Source organism: Eschrichtius robustus, chromosome 9 (assembly GCF_028021215.1).
Source record: "Eschrichtius robustus isolate mEscRob2 chromosome 9, mEscRob2.pri, whole genome shotgun sequence".
NCBI classification, from domain to species: domain Eukaryota; kingdom Metazoa; phylum Chordata; class Mammalia; order Artiodactyla; family Eschrichtiidae; genus Eschrichtius; species Eschrichtius robustus.
Genome location: NC_090832.1, coordinates 70,431,380 through 70,452,223, shown reverse-complemented (window position 1 = coordinate 70,452,223; position 20,844 = coordinate 70,431,380). Strand labels below are relative to the sequence as shown.

The window sequence follows — 20,844 nt, the reverse complement described above, 5'->3', positions numbered from 1 at the left end:
TTCCTGTGTTTTTTTTTTTTGTAGAAGTTTTACAGGTTTAGCACTTTATTTAAATATGGTCTATTTTGAGTTACTTTTTGCATGTGATATAAGGTAAATGTCTTATTTCATTTTTATGTGTGTGGATATCCAGTTATCCCAGTACCATTTGTTATGTTGAGAATGGATCACATCCCCTCATAGTTCAGCTTGTATTAACATTTTTCCTAGGAAAAGAAGTAATTTTTTTCATTTGCTTTTAATCAAAGTTTTTGTGGATCAGTGGATATAAGTGACCAAGGAAAAACTAGTTTCTTTTGAATTTTATTACCATCCAAGATAGTTGTAAATTATAGAACTGAAGGGAATTGATCACCTTTTAAGCTGGGCTTCCTGCTGTCATATTTCACGTCTAAAGTAGATGTATTTGTTCGTTTGAGCTGCTATAACATAAATAACATAAACTGTATGGCTTATAAACAATAGAAATTCATTTCTCACAGTTCTGGAGGTTGGCGAGTCCAAGATCAAGGCACTAGCAGAATCTGGTCTGTTGAGAGCCCACTTTCTGGTTCATAGACAGCACCTTTTCACCATGTCTCACATGATGGAAGAGGCAAGGGAGCTTTCTTGGACCTCTTCTGTAAGGGCACTAATTCCATTTATGAGGACTCTGCCCTCATGACCTAATCACTTCTCAAAGGCTCCACCTTCTAATACCATCACCTGGGGGTTATTATTTCAACATATGAATTTTGAGGGGCACACACATATTTAGTCCATATCAGTAGGAATGTTGTATTTGTGGCAGTTGGCCCATGATAGAGAGACATACCCAGTAGACTATGGTACCCTTTTCTGCTGAACCCTAGCAAGTTGAGATTGAGACTCATGCTGTTATTCTTTCTGGGATTTTGACTATGCTTATTTGAGTATGATTATGTATATATACTGTGCGTGTGGGTCCCTGGAGATATTAAGGTTACAGTCTTTGTGGAGGTTTTCCTCTCTAGGATTTTGGACCTCCCATGTGATATTCAGCTGTATGTTGGAATAAAATTATCACTCTAGACTTGAACCACGTGTTTACCTTCACTATGACTGCTTCACTCTTGGAGTCACAATATAAAGGTACAGGTCATCCAGACACATGCTGTCATGGTTTTTAGAGTATACGTACAAAGTTAGAAATATTGTGGAGACTAAACTGAAGTCAAAATTGTCATTTTTGGGGGGCTTCCTTGGTGGCGCAGTGTTTGAGGGTCTGCCTGCCAATGCAGGGAACACGGGTTCGAGCCCTGGTCTGGGCAGATCCCACATGCCGCGGAGCAACTGGGCCCGTGAGCCGCAACTACTGAGCCTGCGCGTCTGGAGCCTGTGCTCCGCAGTAAGAGAGGCCGCGATAGTGAGAGGCCCGAGCACCGCGATGAAGAGTGACCCCCGCTTGCCGCAACTAGAGAAAGCCCTCGCACAGAAACGAAGACCCAACACAGCCAAAAATAAATAAATAAATAAATATTTTTTTAAAAAAAATTGTCATTTTTAGGGTGTCCTGTATGCAGAAACAGTTATATAGTGTTATGAGAATTAGTTCAATGGATGGGATCTAAAAACACTTCCTCTCTAGGTTACAATGTACTAGACATTGTTACTTTTTATCTCTATTACATCAGGTTTCTTAGGAAATTAGAATCACCTGTGGGCATTGTGAACAGGTTAGTGTCAAACATGTTCATATTAGTCCAAGATTGAGACCCTCTACACGAGCGGTTCCCAACCTTTTTGGCACCAGGGACCGGTTTCGTGGAAGACAGTTTTTCTATGGATGGGGGGGGGGGGCGTTGGGGGGGCGGTGGTTGGGTGGTGGTTCAGGCGGTAATGCGAGCGATGGGGAGCGGCAGATGAACCTTCGCTCGCTCACCTGCCACTCACCTCCTGCTGTGTGGCCCAGTTCCTAACAGGCCACGGAACTGTACCAGGGGTACCCGGGGGTTGGGGACCCCTGCTCTACACTAAGGAACTCATTTGGTTGCTTCTGTAAAACTTGTTTATAGCAAAGGATATATTATAAGAACTAGAGAAATTAATGGGCCACACCACGTCAAGGTAGGGAAGAGAAAATGTTGGGGTCATGATATTCATGCCACCAAAATGCTGCAAAGAAAGTAGGCCTTGGATTCTGAGAAATTCTGGAGAATTATAGCATCCATATCGGAGATTATTTAGGATTTTAAGCTATCAGAAGCTCAGTTTCTGAATGATTACTTCACATCCTAGAATGAGTGTATGAGAGTGCAAATTATGTCAAATTCATAATTGATTTTCTTTGAAAATGCTGAAGTGCCACTGAAATAACTACAACAGTGGGCCATTTGCCAAGGACAAAAGACTAAGGTATGGGGAAACAAAGTATCTGGAATAATGTGGAAGTAAGATTATGAAATAATATTGGATTTCATCACAAGTGAGAGAGACTTATTGAATTCTCACTGTTCGGGAGAAAGATGATACAAAAGCAGCAGCCCCAGAAGAAAGTACAGTAAGGGACAAGCTCAAACCTGAGATGCTGAGGCAGACTTGGGAGGTGCAAGTGATGCAGATGAACATCAGTTCTTTGAAGTCAGGCTTCTGACTAGCTTGGTAGTTGGGAGTAACCTCCTTCACCAATTCTAGTCAGAGGAAACTTTTATTATGGACACGTTAATATGTATTCCTGGGAATATGGGTTGCAAATACTTCTTCCCAGTTTGTAGCTTTTCATTTGGTTTTATGTGGGGTTTTGGTGAACCAGATATTAAGTTCTAATGTAGCTTTGGTTGTCAGTGTCTTCCTTTATGGTTGTGTGTTTTAAGAAATCCTTTATTGTCCCTTGAAATATTCTCAAGATCTTGAGATCTTCTCCTCCTGTGTTCTTAAAGTTTTAAAGTATTGCTTTTCACATTTAGATATTTAGATATTTAATCCATATGGAATATGATTTTGTTGTATGCTGGGAATAGTTGTAGTTTTTTTCTCCTGAAGAGCTGGTTGTTTAAGCATTATTTATGAAATGGTCTGTACTTTTCTCACTAGTTACTAACGGCACATCTGTTATATACCCAGGTTCCCATATATACTTAGCTTTGTTTTAAAGCTCTCTCTAATTCTTTTCTGTCATCTATGCCTGTACCAATATCATGCTCTTTTAATTTCCGTCTCTTTAAGTCTTGCTATCTGATTAGGGTATGTACTCCCACCTGGCTCTTTCAAAATTGGTTTGGCTTTTTGTGTGAATTTTAGAGTCAACTTGTCAGGTTATATGAAAAATCCTTATGGGGAATTTCTTTGGCATTGCTTTGACTTTATATATCAAATTTGGGTCATATTGCCATTTTAAAAATTTGTCTTCTAACATCCATGAATGCAGTATCTCCATTAATACAGGCCTTCTTTTATGTCTTTAAGTGAAGTTTCATAATTTTTTTCTGAAGATTTTATATATATTTCGTTAGATTTACTCTTAGGTACCTCATGGGTTTAGTTATTGTGAGTGGTATCTTTTTAACAGTTATATTTTCTACTTGCTTGTGAATAGAATTGATTTATATCCTGATTATATCTTGCAGCTAATTTGAATTCTCTTGGACTTATGTATGCATTTTCTGCAGTAATGACATTTTTATTTTTCCTTTGCAGCCTTTATTGTGTTCATTTCTTTTTCTCATTGTGCTGATTAGGCCTACAGTGTTGAGTAGAAGCAGTGATAGCAGATGTTTTTGTTTTGTTTCTGACTTTAAAGGGAAATGCTTTTAACTTTTCACCATTAAGTATGAGGTTTGCCGTGGGTTTTACTGAATATGTTTCATCAAGTTAAGGAGCTTTCCTTCTATTCATTGTTGCAAAAAGGTTTTGTTTTGGGCTTCCCTGGTGGCACAGTGGTTGAGAGTCTGCCTGCCAACGCAGGGGACACGGGTTCGAGCCCTGGTCTGGGAAGATCCCACATGCCGCGGAGCGACTAGGCCCGTGAGCCACAGCTACTGAGCCTCTGCGTCTGGAGCCTGTGCTCCGCAACGGGAGAGGCCCGCGCACCACGATGAAGAGTGGCCCCCGCTCGCCACAACTGGAGAAAGCCCTCGCACAGAAACGAAGACCCAACACAGCCAAAAATAAATAAAAATAAATAAATAAATAAATTTTTAAAAAGGTTTTGTTTTTTTTCTTTACGTTGAATGGGTTTTTATTTTGATCATGTCCTTTTTTTGGTAATTATTGAGGTAATCATATAGCTTCCCCTTTAAATCTGTTACTATGATAAATTAGTTTAAAATTAGAGAAATCTTTTTACTGTCTTCATATTGCCAAGATAAATCCTTCTGGGTCCAAAATACATTTAAAAAAATACATTGCAGCCCTTCCTCTTCCCTTCCTGAATAATTCCGTCCTTGATTCCTTATGTAGAGGGGACAAAGTAGGTGTCTATGGTGGGAGCAGGAGTGTTGCATAGGCCCAGAGTGAGGGTCAAAGCCCAGGTTGGATGAGTAGCAGCTCTGTGGTGCAGGAGTCAGAGCTCAATTAGGGTGAGGAGGGCTCCATAGGGAGTTGGCAGGGGTGGCTGCATGTGGGGATTTAGAGCCCAAGTGAGATGAGTAGGTTGCCCATGGGGTGGGGGAGGGGAGAGTAGCCTGGTGTGGGGCTTCAGAAGGGGGGCATTTCCACAGAGGGGCAGCCTGGCAGAGGATGTCAGCGCCTAAGCAGAGGGAGAAGGGGGAACTACCTGGAGAGACAGCCAGTTCCAGCATGCTGAGCCCAAGCGGAGTGAGGAGGGCAGGCCCTGACTTAATCAGATGATCAAAATGAACATCCATAATGGGACAAATTGAAATCATGTACTGCTTGATAGCATACAGTGAGCAGAAATCATCATTGCTTCTGTGGTATTCCTGCCAAAATGCATAACATGGGTATAATTATGAGAAAACACCAAACCTAAATTGAGGGTTATTCTACAAAATAACTGGCCTGTAATCTTTGATATTGTAAGGGTCCTAAATGAGTCTTTAAAGTTTCACTTAGGACTTGGAGACCGAAGGGACATGACAACTAAATGCAAGGCATGGTTCTGAACTGTATCCTTTTTTGTGAAAGACATCTTTGGGATAATTGGCACACTTGAGTGGTGTCTGAGGATTAAATGGTAGTAGCGTATGTACCAGTATTTTTTTCTTGATTCTCGTGGTCATACTCTCTGATCATGTAGGAGGTCTTTGTTTGTAGGAAATACACATTAAAATATTTGAAGGCAGTAGAGCACCAGGTTGGCAACTAACTCCCAAATGGTTCAGCAAAAAATTTTCTCTATACTGTATTTCCAACTTTCTGTAACTTTGTGATTGTTTCAAAATATTTAAAATTTTTTTTAAAGTTTATTGCCGTATTTGGTTTGGTAATATTGGGGATTTTAAAATCTGTTTATTAAGAGAGACTGGCCTGTGATTTTCCCTTTCTCATATCACATTTACCCAGTTTTTAAGTTTATAGTAGCCTCAAACAATGAATTGGGGGAAGTTTTCCTCCCTCCCTTTTTCCCTTCCTTTCTTCCAGAAGTTTCTATAATAGACAGTCTGTTTCCTCAAAGATCGTTTAATGGATTTTCCTGTAGAAAACCAACTTGATTCTCTTTTTTTTTTAAATTGGTTTCAGTTTCTTTAGTGGGTAAAGGACTTTTTCTGTTCTTGAGATAGTTTTAGTAACAATTTCTACCCATTTCATTCAGATTTTTAAGCTGTTTCATTAAAAAACAAGTAAACAGTTAAAAAAAGATTTTAAAGCTATTTCAAATAAGGAATAAGGTTATTCAATGTATTATCTTAAGATTTTTAAAAAATCTGTATTCTGTAGTTTTGGTCCCTTTCTCATTCCTAATTCTATTTATTTGTGCCTTCTCTTTTTTTTTGATTATTTTTGCCAAAGGTTTTTGGGTTTTTTTTTTAGGTCTTTCAAATGACCAGTGTTTGGTTTTGTTGATCCTCTCTGTTGTATCTTCATTTTCTATTTCATATATAAATATATCTGCTCTTGTTTTTACTACTTTAAAATTTTTAAACTCTCTTTGAATTTATTCTCTTTGTCTAACTTAAGTTAGCTACTTAACTCAGCTGTTTTCACAAAATTCTGTGTAACAACCACAAAACCCTAGTGACATCTAATAGCAAGTATGTATTGCTCATTCATCTGAAGTCAGGGCATGGTTGGCTAGGCAATCTGCTGGTGTTGGCTGCAGTCATACACAGGTTTAAGGTTGGCTGGATGTTGCCTGGTATAGGCTGGCCTCAACTAGAGCAACAGGGATGGCATCTTCTCATCTTCCTGGGAACAGCAGGCTAATCTGGATATATCTTCTCCTTTTGATGGTAGAAGCATACGAAGGAGCAAGATTCTTAAACTCATAGATGACCTACCATCACTTCTGACACATTCTTTTGGTCAAAACAAGTCACATGGGGTAGGAAAATATTCTCTACCACTATGAGAAGTATTCCAAAGTCATGTGAAAAACGGCGTGGATACAAGGAGGAGTGAGGAATTCAGTCTACCACACTTGCCATCCCCAATATTTTGCTCTTCCAAACTTTTTATTATAGAAAAAGTACAAGAATAGTACACTGAATACTCATGTACCTTTTACAAGATTCACCGGTGTTAACATTTTGCTATATTTGCTTTGTCTCATGCTTTAATGCTCTTTTTCTCCGTGAATCCTTTAGAGCTAGGCATCATGACATTGCCTCAGTCCAAAAATTGGACTTGTATTTATCACTTAAGTCCAAAAATACAGGCATCACACTCAGGAAATTTTAACATTGACACAATAATATTATCTAATTACAATATATGTTCAGATTTCTCTGTTTGTCCCAGTAATATTCTCTATGACTTTTTCATTTTGTCTTTTTCTAATGCAGCCAGTTTTGCTTTATCACAGCATAAGTATCCCTAGCAAAAAACCTTGCTATGCAAAATTGCACAACAAAAATCACAAGGCTTATGGGGAAAATGGGGTTAGAGGCACAACACTCGAAAACTTCATCAGTGTCACACACAGAACCTTATAAAAACTGTAGTACAATTTTATACCCCTTTAGTGGTTAAGACGTACATAACTATTAAAATAAATGTGGTGCTTTACCTTGGAAAAGACTTGTACTTTCTTTGTAGGAGTGGGTGCCAGAAGGGATGCAGTTTGTGAGTTATTGTGAGGTGGTGGAAGGAGAGTTCTCTGAAATTGGACAGAAGGTTGTAAAACCACGTGTGGATGGGTGTGGCTCATCACACACCTGGTGAACTGATGTAGCTGATAACATGTTTTTGAGGTGTGTGCATTTTGTATTTTCCTGCACGTTTAGTTCAGCTGGGTATAGTTTTCTGCTTTCACCTAATGTTTCTCACCAAAAAAATCACACATAGGCAAATGGGAAATTAATGTTTTGCTCATACTGTGTTGGAACAAATTTGCATGTTTTTTTCAAAGCTATAGCATAACAGTATAAACATTTGCATCTATAAATTTTCCTCTTAAGATTGTTCTAGCTGTGTCCTACAAATTTTGATGTGCTTTTGCAATAGTTCAAGTCTAAGTATTCCCCGATTTCTATTATGATTTCTTCCACCCGTGATTTAGAAATAGACTTAAGGGGGGAGAGGGATAGATTGGGAGTTTGGGATTGACATGTACACACTACTGTGTGTATGTATTAATTAATTAATTAATTAATTAATTAATTAATTTACTTTTGGCTGCGTTGGGTCTTCGTTGCTGCACGCGTGCTTTCTCTAGTTGTAGCAAGTGGGGACTACTCTTCGTTTTGGTGCGTGGGCTTGTCATTGCAGTGGCTTGTCTTTGTTGCGGAGCACGGGCTCTAGGCACACAGGCTTCAGTAGTTGTGGCACGCAAGCTCAGTAGTTGTGGCACACGGGCTTAGTTGCTCTGCGGCATGTGGGATCTTCCCAGACCAGGGATCAAACCCGTGTCCCCTGCGTTGGCAGGCGGATTCTTTTTTTTTTTTTAAAGTTTTTTTCTTTTTTTAATTATTATTTATTTATTTATTTATTTATTTTTGGCTGTGTTGGGTCTTCGTTTCTGTGCGAGGGCTTCCTCTAGCTGTGGCAAGCGGGGGCCACTCTTCATCGCGGTGCGCGGGCCTCACTATCGTGGCCTTTCGTTGCGGAGCACAGGCTCCAGACGCGCAGGCTCAGTAGTTGTGGCTCACGGGCCTAGTTGCTCCGCGGCATGTGGGATCTTCCCAGACCAGGGCTCGAACCCGCGTCCCCTGCATTAGCAGGCGGACTCTCAACCACTGTGCCACCAGGGAAGCCCGGCAGGCGGATTCTTAACCACTGTGCCACCAGGGGAGTCCCACACTACTATATATATATATATATATATATATATATATATATATTTATTTTAAACATCTTTATTGGAGTATAATTGCTTTACAATGGTGTGTTAGTTTCTGCTTTATAACAAAGTGAATCAGTTATACATATACATATGTTCCCATATCTCTTCCCTCTTGCGTCTCCCTCCCTCCCACCCTCCCTATCCCACCCCTCTAGGTGGTCACAAAGCACCGAGCTGATCTCCCTGTGCTATGCGGCTGCTTCCCACTAGCTAGCTATTTTACGTTTGGTAGTGTATATATGTCCATGCCACTCTCTCACTTTGTCACAGCTTACCCTTCCCCCTCCCCATATCAGCAAGTCCATCCTCTAGTAGGTCTGTGTCTTTATTCCCGTCTTGCCCCTAGGTTCTTCATGACCTTTTTTTTTTTTTTTTCTTAGATTCCATATATATGTGTTAGCATACTCTATTTGTTTTTCTCTTTCTGACTTACTTCACTCTGTATGACAGACTCTAGGTCCATCCACCTCACTACAAATAACTCAGTTTTATTTCTTTCTATGGCTAAGTAATATTCCATTGTATATATGTGCCACATCTTCTTTATCCATTCATCTGTTGATGGACACTTAGGTTGCTTCCATGTCCTGGCTATTGTAAGTAAAGCTGCATTGAACATTTTGGTACATGACTCTTTTTGAATTATGGTTTTCTCAGGGTATATGCCCAGTAGTGGGATTGCTGGGTCGTGTGGTAGTTCTATTTTTAGTTTTTTAAGGAACTTCCATACTGTTCTCCATAGTGGCTGTATCAATTTACATTCCCACCAACAGTGCAAGAGGGTTCCCTTTCCTCCACACCCTCTCCAGCATTTATTGTTTCTAGATTTTTTTGATGATGGCCATTCTGACCGGTGTGAGATGATATCTCATTGTAGTTTTGATTTGCATTTCTCTAATGATTAATGATGTTGAGCATATTTTCATGTGTTTGTTGGCAATCTGTAAATCTTCTTTGGAGAAATGTCTATTTAGGTCTTCTGCCCATTTTTGGATTGGGTTGTTTGTTTTTTTGATATTGAGCTGCATAAGGTGCTTGTAAATTTTGGAGATTAATCCTTTGTCAGTTGCTTCATTTGCAAGTATTTTCTCCTATTCTGAGGGTTGTCTTTTGGTCTTATTTATGGTTTCCTTTGCTGTGCAAAAGCTTTTGCGTTTCATTAGGTCCCATTTGTTTATTTTTGTTTTTATTTCCATTTCTCTAGGAGGTAGGTCAAAAAGGATCTTGCTATGATTTATGTCATAGAGTGTTCTGCCTATGTTTTCCTCTAAGAGTTTGATAGTGTCTGGCCTTACATTTAGGTCTTTAATCCATTTTGAGTTTATTTTTGTGTATGGTGTTAGGGAGTGTTCTAATTTCCTTCTTTTACATGTAGCTGTCCAGTTTTCCCAGCACCACTTATTGAAGAGGCTGTCTTTTCTCCACTGTATATTATTGCCTCCTTTATCAAAGATAAGGTGACCATATGCACGTGAGTTTATCTCTGGGCTTTCTATCCTGTTCCATTGATCTATATTTCTGTTTTTGTGCCAGTACCATACTGTCTTGATTACTGTAGCTTTGTGGTATAGTCTGAAGTCAGGGAGCCTGATTCCTCCAGCTCCATTTTTTGTTCTCAAGATTGCTTTGGCTATTCGGGGTCTTTTGTGTTTCCATACAAATCTACACTACTATATTTAAAATAGATAACCAACAAGGACCTACTGTATGGCACAGGGAACTCTGCTCAATATTCTGTAATAACCTAAATGGGAAAAGAATTTGAAAAAGAACAGGTACATGTATATGTATAACTGAATCACTTTGCTCTACACCTGAAACTAACACAACATTGTTAATCAACTATACTCCAATATAAAATAAAAATTTTTTAAAAATACGCTTAAAAATTTTTAAATTTGTAGTTTTCTTTGTAAGGGTATTTTGTTAATAGTTTCTGACTTTATTGCATCATGTTCAAAGAATGTGAAATGTATGATATTAATTCTTTGTTATTTTTTGTGACTATGTGACCTAGTTTATGGTCAGTTTTTGTGTTTTGTGTTTTTAAAGAATGTGCATTCTTTAATTGCTGAGTGCAGGTTAATGTACTTAAATTATCTTATTTCCTTAGCTGAATATTCTATGTATATATCACTAATTCAATCCAAACTCTCCCTCAGTTGTATAAATCTCCTCTCAGCTTATTCAGGCACATTAGGTAGTCTTGTCAATTTCATCTTGAATAAATTTGTCCTAGAGCCATCTGATATGCTGTAGTTATTTTTCAGGCCCATTGCACAGCTGTCTTCTTGGAATCTTTCTTCATTTCCTGTCTCTTGTGTTAGATTCCCTTTTTCCTAGATATCATTTTCACTCCTTCCCTGGTTTATTCCCTCATTTTGGTGAAATTCCCTCTTCAGTAGCATCCTGAAAAAATATGCCTAAAAGTTGAAATTTTCGAGAACTTGCATGTCTGAAAATGACTTTTCTGTCTTAATACTTACGATAGTTGGATGGAAATAATCGCCCCTCAGTTTTTAATGCAGTGCTTCATTTTCCTTTGGCTCCAGTGTTGCTGTTGAGAAGTCTGCTCCCTGGTCCCCCCCAAGCTTGTTTTGATCCTCTCTTTGTCCTTGAGCTCTGAAATTTTATGAAATAGTACCTTGGTATAGGTCTAGTTTGAGTAATTGTGTTGGGCACTTAGTGGGTCTTTCAATTCTAAAATTCGTGTCCTTAGATTCTAGGAAATTAACTTGAATTAGTTCTTTGATTTGTTCCCCTCCATTTCTCTAACTTCCTGGAATTCATCTTGTTGATTTTGAGACCTCTAGCACTATTCTCCAAAGTTTCTTATCTTTTCTTTCCTTCCCTTTTACTCTACTTTCTGGGGAAATTTCCTCAGTTTATCTTTCACCTCTTTAACTGAGGTTTTCATTTCTGCTATTATATTTTTAATTTGAATCTTTTTAAAATAAATATTCTTTTATGATATGGTATTTTTTTTCATAGGTCTAATAGACTCTCTCTCACACACACACCCCCTCTAGAATATTAATGATAGTTTCTTGGAATTTTGTCTTCTCCCTGTATAGTCTCTGCTTGCTCCAAGTTTCTTTCTTTCTTTTTTTTTTTTTTTTTGTAACTAATTTGTTTCAACCTTGTGGTCCTTGAGTGGTCCTTGGCTGTCCATATTTAAAGGTATACCACTGAAAAACTGATTGAGAGCTCCAAGCTCATGAGTGGGATTTGTTGTGGTCTTCACTATAGGGGCACCTAGCTGTTTTCTTTTCATGGGGGAAGGCCTGGTGTCAGAATCTTTGGGTCTTTTCTCTTGAATTTCCTGAGAAGGACTCAGCTAAGGAGGTTCTGGCAATTTTGGAGGGAAAAGGACATGAGAAAGGAAGCTGTCTCTATAGTCAGTATGTAAAGTTGACTTAATGCTCCCCTTATCTCTGTGCAGACACCTTTTTTTCTATACTTCTCTCCAGAATAAACTGCTGGGGAAAGAGAGGAGTAGTGCCCAGCTTTGGTCACCTAGCTGTGGAGAGGGATGCAGAAATAAGAGAGGCCAACTGCTTAAATAGACTTTCAGCCAATCCTCTCATTCTCAGTCTCACCTTTGCCCCCATTTCCAGAGGCACCTGGTGCTCCCAGTTCTTGAGCCCTTCCGTGATTCTTCAGAATTAGGTCTTTACCTAAAGCCTACTTTGGAGTCATTTTCCATAGAGTGCCAATCAATCTTCCATATGCTTTCCAGTGTTTAAAATTTTGTTTCTCTTTCCTCTGTTCCTATTTTCTTAGTCCTTGTGGGTTTATGCCAGTTTAAAAAAAAAAAATAACTGTTGGTTTAGTGAGGTTTGGAGAGAACAAGGTGCAAAATGTATGTGTCCAATCCACCATTTTCACGCAAAACCTTAAAATAAATTTTAGTAACTTTGAAATTATAAAAGAGTATCACTCACCAAAGGCTCAGTGGGTACAAAAAAGTCAAAACTCTGTTATTCGCCTTCTTTCATTCCTGTACAGTGGAGTTTTTCTGGAGGTTACATGATCTGTGATGTTGCAGCAGATTAAATGCAGGGATATGAGAATCCTGCTCTTTTCTATTAAGCCAAACATTGAAGAGATTTGAAAAATGTAAAAAACGCCACTCTTCTCACTAATTTTTTTGAAAACAATTTTTTTCATTAAAAATACCCTGTTTATAGTAACATGTGATGGGTTTGTTGTTATTTTAAATTCATTTATAAGTATATAATTAAACATCTCAGTTTTCATTTCTAATTCTCGCATGGTGAAAATCAATAGTTATAATCCCCATAAACAAACGCTTTGGGATTCTCAGTAATTTTTAAGAAAGGGTCATGAGATCAAAACTTTTGAGAACTTCTAGTCTAGAGAATCATAGCTATAAATTGGAATTGGACCATGAGTGTAACAGTATAAACATATCAAACACTCCAGTCTTACCTTTATGTAGGACAATAATGTCATTTAATCCTCATGCTTATTAAATTTAACACCCCTGTGGTTTTATTCCCCTTTTATTCTTCTTTCGTTTTCTCTCCTAATAATCCTTAGAGGAACTAAAGGAAGCTTCTGGAAGTTAATCTATACTGTCTTCCTCCCTAGAGTATATATGTCCTAGTCTCTGCTGATTTAGATAATGAGAAATCAGCTTAACAGCCAGAATATTAAACGTGCATTTTTGTTCCCAAGGGGGTGAAAATTGGTTCTTAAGGAGCAAAAAGAATCTTGGATATTACAATAGCTTGTGACCCATAAACAGATAGACAGTACATCTGTGGTATTAAAATTTCATTGGGGGTGGGGGACAGTTAGGGAAAAAAGTCAGAAGTTTCCTGAGGAGCGGATGAAAATGAAAAAGAGGTTGAGAAACACTGTTGTAGAGATCCTGCTGGAATATGATCTTTTAACCTTTCTTTTGCTTGTATTTCTTTCTCTGATCGTAATACACACTATAGGAAAGGTGGTGATGACAGATAACTCGCAGGAATACAATAGGCCCCTTAAAGAGGGAGGCAGCTAGGTAAGGCTTCCCACACACAGAGAGCCCATGCCTCAGCTCCCGCCAGTTATTTCAGTGCCGGAATACGGACCCAAGGTTTCCAAATTTAAAAAAAAAAAGTCAGAAATACAAGTTCTGTGTAAACTTATGATTTTTAAGTGTTAGAAACTAATTAAAATAATTTTTAACAATATGCCCACCAATCAAAACCTCTCTGAGCCACCCCAACTAGCGTAGTCTCTTCTGGTGGGATGGAATGTGTCTCCCAAATATGACTGCTTTACTGCATTCTGAACTCAGAGCCATTTTGCGCCTGCTTGAGTAACTTCAGTGATGGAGGCCAACCTGTTCAATTTTTGGTTAACTGTAATTGCTTGATGCAGTCTCATAGGAAGCAGAAATGTATCTCCTTAAAACTTTAACTTAGTGGTGCTGGTTTGTCCTGTGAGAGCACACAGAGTAAGACTAACTCTTGTTTTATGTGACAAGTCTTCAGATTTGTTAATTTGGCTGTGAATCAAAGTTTTATTTCTCTAGAAATGTAGAGCATAGTATTTAAGAACTCAGGCTCTGAAGTCAGACTATTAAGGTTTGAATCTCCTCTCTGCCTCTAGTTCTGTGCTCTTGGGGCTTATTTGTTACTTTAACTATTTTATGCCTTTGTCCATTTTAATATAAGCATATTACTGTAATTTATCTAATTGCTAATAGGTATTGTAAAGCTTGCAGAACAGTGCCTAGCATATAGTAAATATTCAGTAAATGTTATTTATTGTCCAGATTAAGCACCCCGTCCTTAGTTCCATTAATCATTCTTTATAGAACACAGTTTTAACTTTTCTTACTATACTTAGTTTACAGTTTACTCATTAATGGAAGCAATCTGGTGCCTCATAGGAAGACTTATAGGTTTCTTTTCCTATATCTTATCCTCTATACCATCCCCTCGCATATCCCTCTCCAAACCAGATCACAACGACTTTTATTTTTGTTCATTTGTGTATGTGTATTTAAATATAAAAACACCCCCCCACACACACACATTAACTTACTCATTCTTGAACACATGTGGGAGTAAAAACCATTGAAGAGGCAACCAAAGTGTGAGGCTTAGGCCCCTCCCCCACCTTCCTAATAGAACCCTGATTTTATTCACACATTTTCGTTCTTCAGCATGGCTTTGTGCTTCGGAGAAACCTTGGAGAGTGGGCAACCATGGAGTTCCTTTATGGCTGTGTGATTTTTGACATAGGTGTCTGATGAAATTCTGGCCGTTGGGACCTGAGGAGAAATTTACTGATAGAAATTGGGTTTATGGTTTCTGGGAAGGGTTTCTTTGTTGCTTGAAAAGATGTACATGAAGTGGTAGTCTCATCTTTTCTCTGGTTATTGCTGAGACCTAGGGACTGGGTGGGGCACCACCTGAGGACGGCAGAGTGAAGGCAGAGGTGGTCCTTGAGGACGTGGTTGAGCCGCTAAACTAACCAATCCCAGAACTTGCTCTTCCTCTTAATCTCTTATTATGTGGGAAACCTTTCTTACTGTTTCTGCTGCTTTGAGTTGGATTTTCTTACTTTCAGCTGAAATAAGCTTAACCAATAAAGAGGTCAAGTTATTTAATTCTACTATGGCTGGCAAACTAGATAAATAGTACATAACCTCATAGAGTTATGAGGAATAATTGAAGTAATAAAGTAATCTACAGATTTATAGTTGTGACATTACCACAAACAGTATTTGTAGTGGACAGAATGTTTCACAGAGAGTGAGGAGGCTGCCTGGCTTTGCTGATTAACAATTCAGTTAATATTCGAATTGCAGGTCACTGGACTTCGTAAAACAGAATTAAGTGATCTTTAAGGTCTGTTCTGATTCTGTGTAAAAAATATGAGTCTGATTGTTCTGGAATTCCTGCCTGAAAGCCTTTGTATAGATTAAGGTAGTAGATATAAATAAGTAGCTTTTTTAGTTGAAGAAAGCATAATTTATTAACTAGTCATGTTAGGAATGCTTCCAGTTTCACAATGGTTCTACTAATCTTAGTGTCTTGAGAAACAAGGGAAGCTCTACTATCAATACACTTACTGGTTATGAATATCAACTCATACCTTTATAAAAATAGATACTTAACCCAACTTTTAAGCTTATTCTCCTATATGTAGTCAGTATGAGCATGTCATTAGTTTTCTTTTTCTACCATCTCTTATAATCTGCTGTGATCCCTTTCTTCTACCCTTTCCCTAGTTACATTATTCCCAGACCGTTAAAAAGCCACCTAAAAGGTGTGCTTTTCACTAGAATCTGCTTTCTCCTCCTCTTTCCTCATCTATAAAATGAGGTGAAAGTATATCATTTTTAAGGTGCTTTATGGTTCTCACATTCTGCGACTTGTCAATTATTTTTCTCATCAATTCAGACTCTGTTATACCCAAAAGAAATCATCTTTGATTATAATTAAAGGTAAGTTTAAAAACATTTTCGGACTTCCCTGGTGGCGCAGTGGTTAAGAATCCACCTGCCAGTGCAGGGGATACGGGTTCGAGCCCTGGTCCAGGAAGATCCCACATGCCGCGGAGCAACTAAGCCCGCGAGCCACAACTACTGAGCCCTCGCACCACAACTACTGAAGCCCGCATGCCTAGAGCCCATGCTTCACAAGAAGAGAAGCCACCTCAATTAGAAGCCCGCACACCACAACAAAGAGTAGCCCCTGCTCACTATAACTAGAGAAAGCCTGTGTGCAGCAACGAAGACCCAACGCAGCCAAAATTAAATAAATAAATAAATTTAGTAGAAAAAACAAAAAAACTTTTTCACCTGAGGACAGTAGAACTTAATTATATAAAGGAAAGAAGTAATGTATAAGTACCCTTTGCAGAGCTAGACATATCAAGAAATGTAGAGCTTGGGTAAAATGTAGATATATGTACATACATGTAGATATATGTGATTTTTTTTTCATGTAATATTATTTTAATAAGAAATCCAATCACAATGAGCAGGAATGAGGGAATAGGGGAATAAAGCAAAGCAGGAATATGTCAGCCAATATGACAATGCATCATCAAGCTGGCCACCTGTTAAATCTATCAGACTGAACCTCTTAGAAGCTATATGAACTGCATTTCAGGATCACCCCTAGGGTTCGGGGGTGGGAGGCTGGGAAAGGAAGAGGAAGAATTTATCTACTGGTTCTCATCTTGGATTGATCAGAGTCTTTCCCCAAAGGGCACTAACTCCCCTACACTTGCGTTTAACTCCTCTATTCTTCCCGGTTGCAAATGTGTGGGTCTGGGCACTGAGTGGACCCCAGAGCAGTGGTCACATGGAAGCCCTGCAGCAGGTAGCAAAGGGCTTGCAGAATGACAGGAGATGAAGCTGCTAGGTTATGCCTGCATGAGGGTTTGCATAGAGGTGAAATGAGACAAGTGAGTCCTAGAGGATCTGCAATAGTATATAAGAGGTATCTAAAACATTTAGGGTTTTTTTTGGGGGGTGTTGGGAGCCAAGAAAGGAAGAAGCTTCTAATTTCAAAGCTTTTTGGAAATCACTACAATACATTTTCTTTTTCAGGAAAAATTAAAACTATTATGGGAAATTGATTCATTATTGCAAGAGTACTAATAGGGGAAACCTAAGCTTTCAGTCGAACCCACGTGAAATTGGGTACATTGGCCAAGCATGAAATTCCCCAGACACCTAAACTTCTTTTTCCAGAAAAAGGAAAATAATATTTAATGATTTTATGTAGAAAGACAGGTGCTAGCTAAAGTAAGAATTGTATGCATAGTTGGTGTTAATTCCAAAAACCTTGAAGATGTGAGTGAGGTCATCCTCCATCATATCACCAGTTTTATTCCTAGAAGTAGAGGGATAATCCCAAAACAATTCCAGAATGCAGATTTTTCCCTTCAGTTGGTAGGTTTTGTTTAGATTTTTCTTTAAGTCCTGTTGAGAGATATTTGTACTGCTGACACCAAACACATGGTGTTTTTTCCAGGACCACTTCTCAAACTCTCCAACACCAAATAGGTGTCCCACAGTTCAGTTAGCTCAGACTCCACAGGTTAAAGGGCTCAGTCCCACAAGACTGCCCTTACTTCAGATGCCAGTTGGAAGTACTGGGCCTTCAGTCCAACTTGGAGAGAGTCAGGGTTTGTGAATATATGACTACTCAGAGAGTAAGTTGTTACTATGTTGCTCTTTAATTTACCAGATTACCTTTTCTATCCTTCTTTTCTTCCATATTCTCTTTGATCACTTACTACTTCTAGTAGTTAGAGGGTTGTAGAGAGAAGAAGGTAATAAGTGTTTTCTTTTGAGTGTCTGATAGTAGAATATAATTCCTTCATTCCTACCTTCCTACCTTCCTCCCTTCCTACTTTCCTACCTGCACATTTGTAGAAAGCTGCTTCTGTATACCAGAGGATACAAGCAAGGCCTTATGGAGTTTTCCTTCAGGATACCTCTTTTCTAGGAAATAACACCTGAATTTGCCACATGTTGATGAGTCTTAAACCTTGAAGAGTGAGAAAGACTAATTGTGGCAGTCTTCTTTATTCTGAAAACATTTAATTAGAGTTCTACTTCATTTAGCATAATAGTAGAACCTTTTAGATAGTTTTTAGTAACTCACAATGTTAGTAGTTGTAGAACGCATAGGTGTCTAACTACTGTTGCCAGTTTCTTCTATCTCTTCATTCTGTAGGATAAACAGCATTTTGTTTTTCTTGATGAAGAGTTTTTTATTGTAAAAAACAAGCACTTTAGGGGCTTCCCTGGTGGTGCAGTGGTTAAGAATCCGCCTGCCAATGCAGGGGACACGGGTTCCAGGCCTGGTCTGGGAAGATCCCACATGTCGCGGAGCAGCTAAGCCTGTGCGCCACAACTACTGAGCCTGTGCTCTAGAGCCCGCGAGCCACAACTGCTGAGCCCACGAGCCACAACTACTGAAGCCCGTGCGCCACAGCTACTGAAGCCCACACACCTAGAGCCCGTGCTCGGCAACAAGAGAAGCCACCGCAGTGGGAAGCCCGCGCACAGCAACAAAGAGTAGCCCCCGCTCGCCACAACTAGAGAAAGCCCGCGCGCAGCAACGAAGACCCAACGCAGCCAAAAATGAAAATAAATAAAATAAACAAATTTTTAAAAACCCAAAAAAACAAACACTTTATTACAAAAATTTCTTGACCTTATAATCATTCTTTAATAGTGATTTTATGTGTGTTGAACATCTTTAGATGATATTTTTAATGATAAAGCTCGTCATAAAAACCAGTAATATACTATGTAGTATTATTTTTTATTAACTGAAAAAATTACATGTCTTTTCTGACCGTATGTGGTTAATTTATTGTTAAGTGTTGAATTTTATGTTCCTTGCATGAAAAATAGAACACATAAATATATGAAATTCTTCACTGCATGCCTGGTCAAGTATTACTTGCCCAGGTGTCTTCTTTTTAAAATAACTTTTAAATCTTAGAAATTTGTGGGTGAAAGGGTGGATTTTGACTTGGAAAGAGAGGAGATAATGCTTTCACTATTTAAAACCAGACTTCATGAAAAGATGCTATTGTTGGATGAATTAACACTAACCTTGTCTCCTACAAAGAGCTGCTGGAAATAAGATTACGGCTTTATTACTTTCAATATTTTAATCAGTATAAACTACTTTTTGTTTTTATAAATAAAAGTTATTTTTCAAAATTTCTTAGGGAGGAAAGAAAAACAGTTGATTAATCAATATATATTTTTATTTACTTCCAAACAGACACTCCTTGAATATGCAGAGAAATGGAAAACTTCAGAAGATCCTTTACCTTTATTGGAGGTATACACAGTGGCTATCCAAAGTTATGTTAAAGCCCGACCTTATCTTACCTCTGAATGTGAAAATGTAGCATTGGTTCTGGAACGCTTGGCATTGTGAGTAGACCTTTGAGTAAATAAAAAATTAGATTTAGCTTTTTTGTTTTTAACTCTGTATCTCAGATCTTATGATAGTTTAATTTTAAATAGTTTAGTTATGGACAGTATACTGATGATATTAGAATTATTCATCTTATTTTACTTTGAATTTTAGTAATTAATTGTATCCTTACCAACATTTTGTTTTTTAGAAGCTGTGTTGAACTTTTACTGTGTCTGCCTGTTGAGTTATCTGATAAACAGTGGGAACAATTTCAGACACTGGTGCAGGTGAGAATATTTACCTACTAGATTTAATATAGGTATATTTTATGGTGATTTTCTTTATTCTTAATAAATTATTTGGTTAAACTTTAAATGATTTAAGTAATGACAAACATTAATTGCTGTTCTTGTTAACATTAATGTCTTGCATATAGTCAGTGCTCAATAGATGTTTGCTAAATGAATATGTACATTTAAGTAGATTGGTTGAATATTGCACTGTTCTTTAAGATCAGATAATTAGAACTTTGCCAGAGCAGTAAGGGAACACAAAAGAAAATGCCCTCATTTGTATTTAGAAACAGTTTAACTAATTGTTGAAAATTGCAATATGCTTTATAAGAATTTAACATATCTCATTTAATCCTTATGAAAACTTTGTGGGGGTAGGTATATTTTTCCCATTTTAAAGGTGAGGAAACTGAGGCTCAACTCTAAAATACTTATCTGCCCAAACTTGTATAGCTAATATCAGAGTAGTTATTTGAACCAAGATTCTTTGCCCCATAGGCCATACTTTTTCTCCTATATCTGAAAACACATGCTTTATCTCTGTTACTTAGGGCTGTTATTCTACTTATAAAAGTACTACATAGTTTAGCACTTAGTTGTTTTGGAGTATTTCAAGAATGTTAAATTTTGTTAAGCACTAGATTGTGCTGGATATTTTATAGCTTCAAGTAAATTTTGATTAATTGGTTAGTTAAAAAGAATGTTCCTGCCAGCTAGTCTCAAAAAGTATAGTTGTCTCTCTATTCCTCTAGCCAGAGTTCTTAAAATATCTTTTGGCCTTATGTTCTTCCATAGAAGAGATAGTAAAAGAGGATTAGTTTCAAATTTTAGAAGCATGTGAAATAAACTATAGTTAGGCAGAGAAATCAACTTTCCTATTTTAATATTAAATATTAAAATTACATCAAGTGCAAAATTCTTGAAGATAGGATTCATATCTTTATTCCAAAAGATTCAACATAGAGTTTTACACATAGTAGATACTTAATAACTGTTGAAAGTGTCTTGTCCTGTTTGTCACATTGCAGCTTACTTTTTTGATCATGCAATTTGTACTTCAGCATATCAGTAACGTGTCTCAGGATTTTTTTCCAGCAAGTGATTATTTTTAGGTAAATGATTATCTCCGAACTTTTTTTCATTGTTTGGCACTCAGATACACTCTACCACAGAATTAGTTATATAAATAGTTTATATACAAATATAA

The 20,844-nt window shown here is 37.9% G+C and overlaps 1 protein-coding gene across 3 annotated transcripts in view; it reads left to right on the top strand.

Moving 5' to 3' along the window:
- Positions 1–20,844, top strand: part of ZNF292 (zinc finger protein 292) — an 89,224-nt gene that overhangs the window by 28,245 nt on the left and 40,135 nt on the right. For 2 of the 3 annotated variants that reach the window (XM_068551498.1, XM_068551497.1), the window contains 2 exons: positions 19,204–19,358; positions 19,553–19,631. In XM_068551498.1, the coding sequence (XP_068407599.1) occupies positions 19,204–19,358; positions 19,553–19,631 (234 nt within the window). Of the gene's footprint in view, positions 1–19,203; positions 19,359–19,552; positions 19,632–20,844 lie in introns of those variants that run through there. The other variant, XM_068551499.1, reaches the window with a different exon arrangement.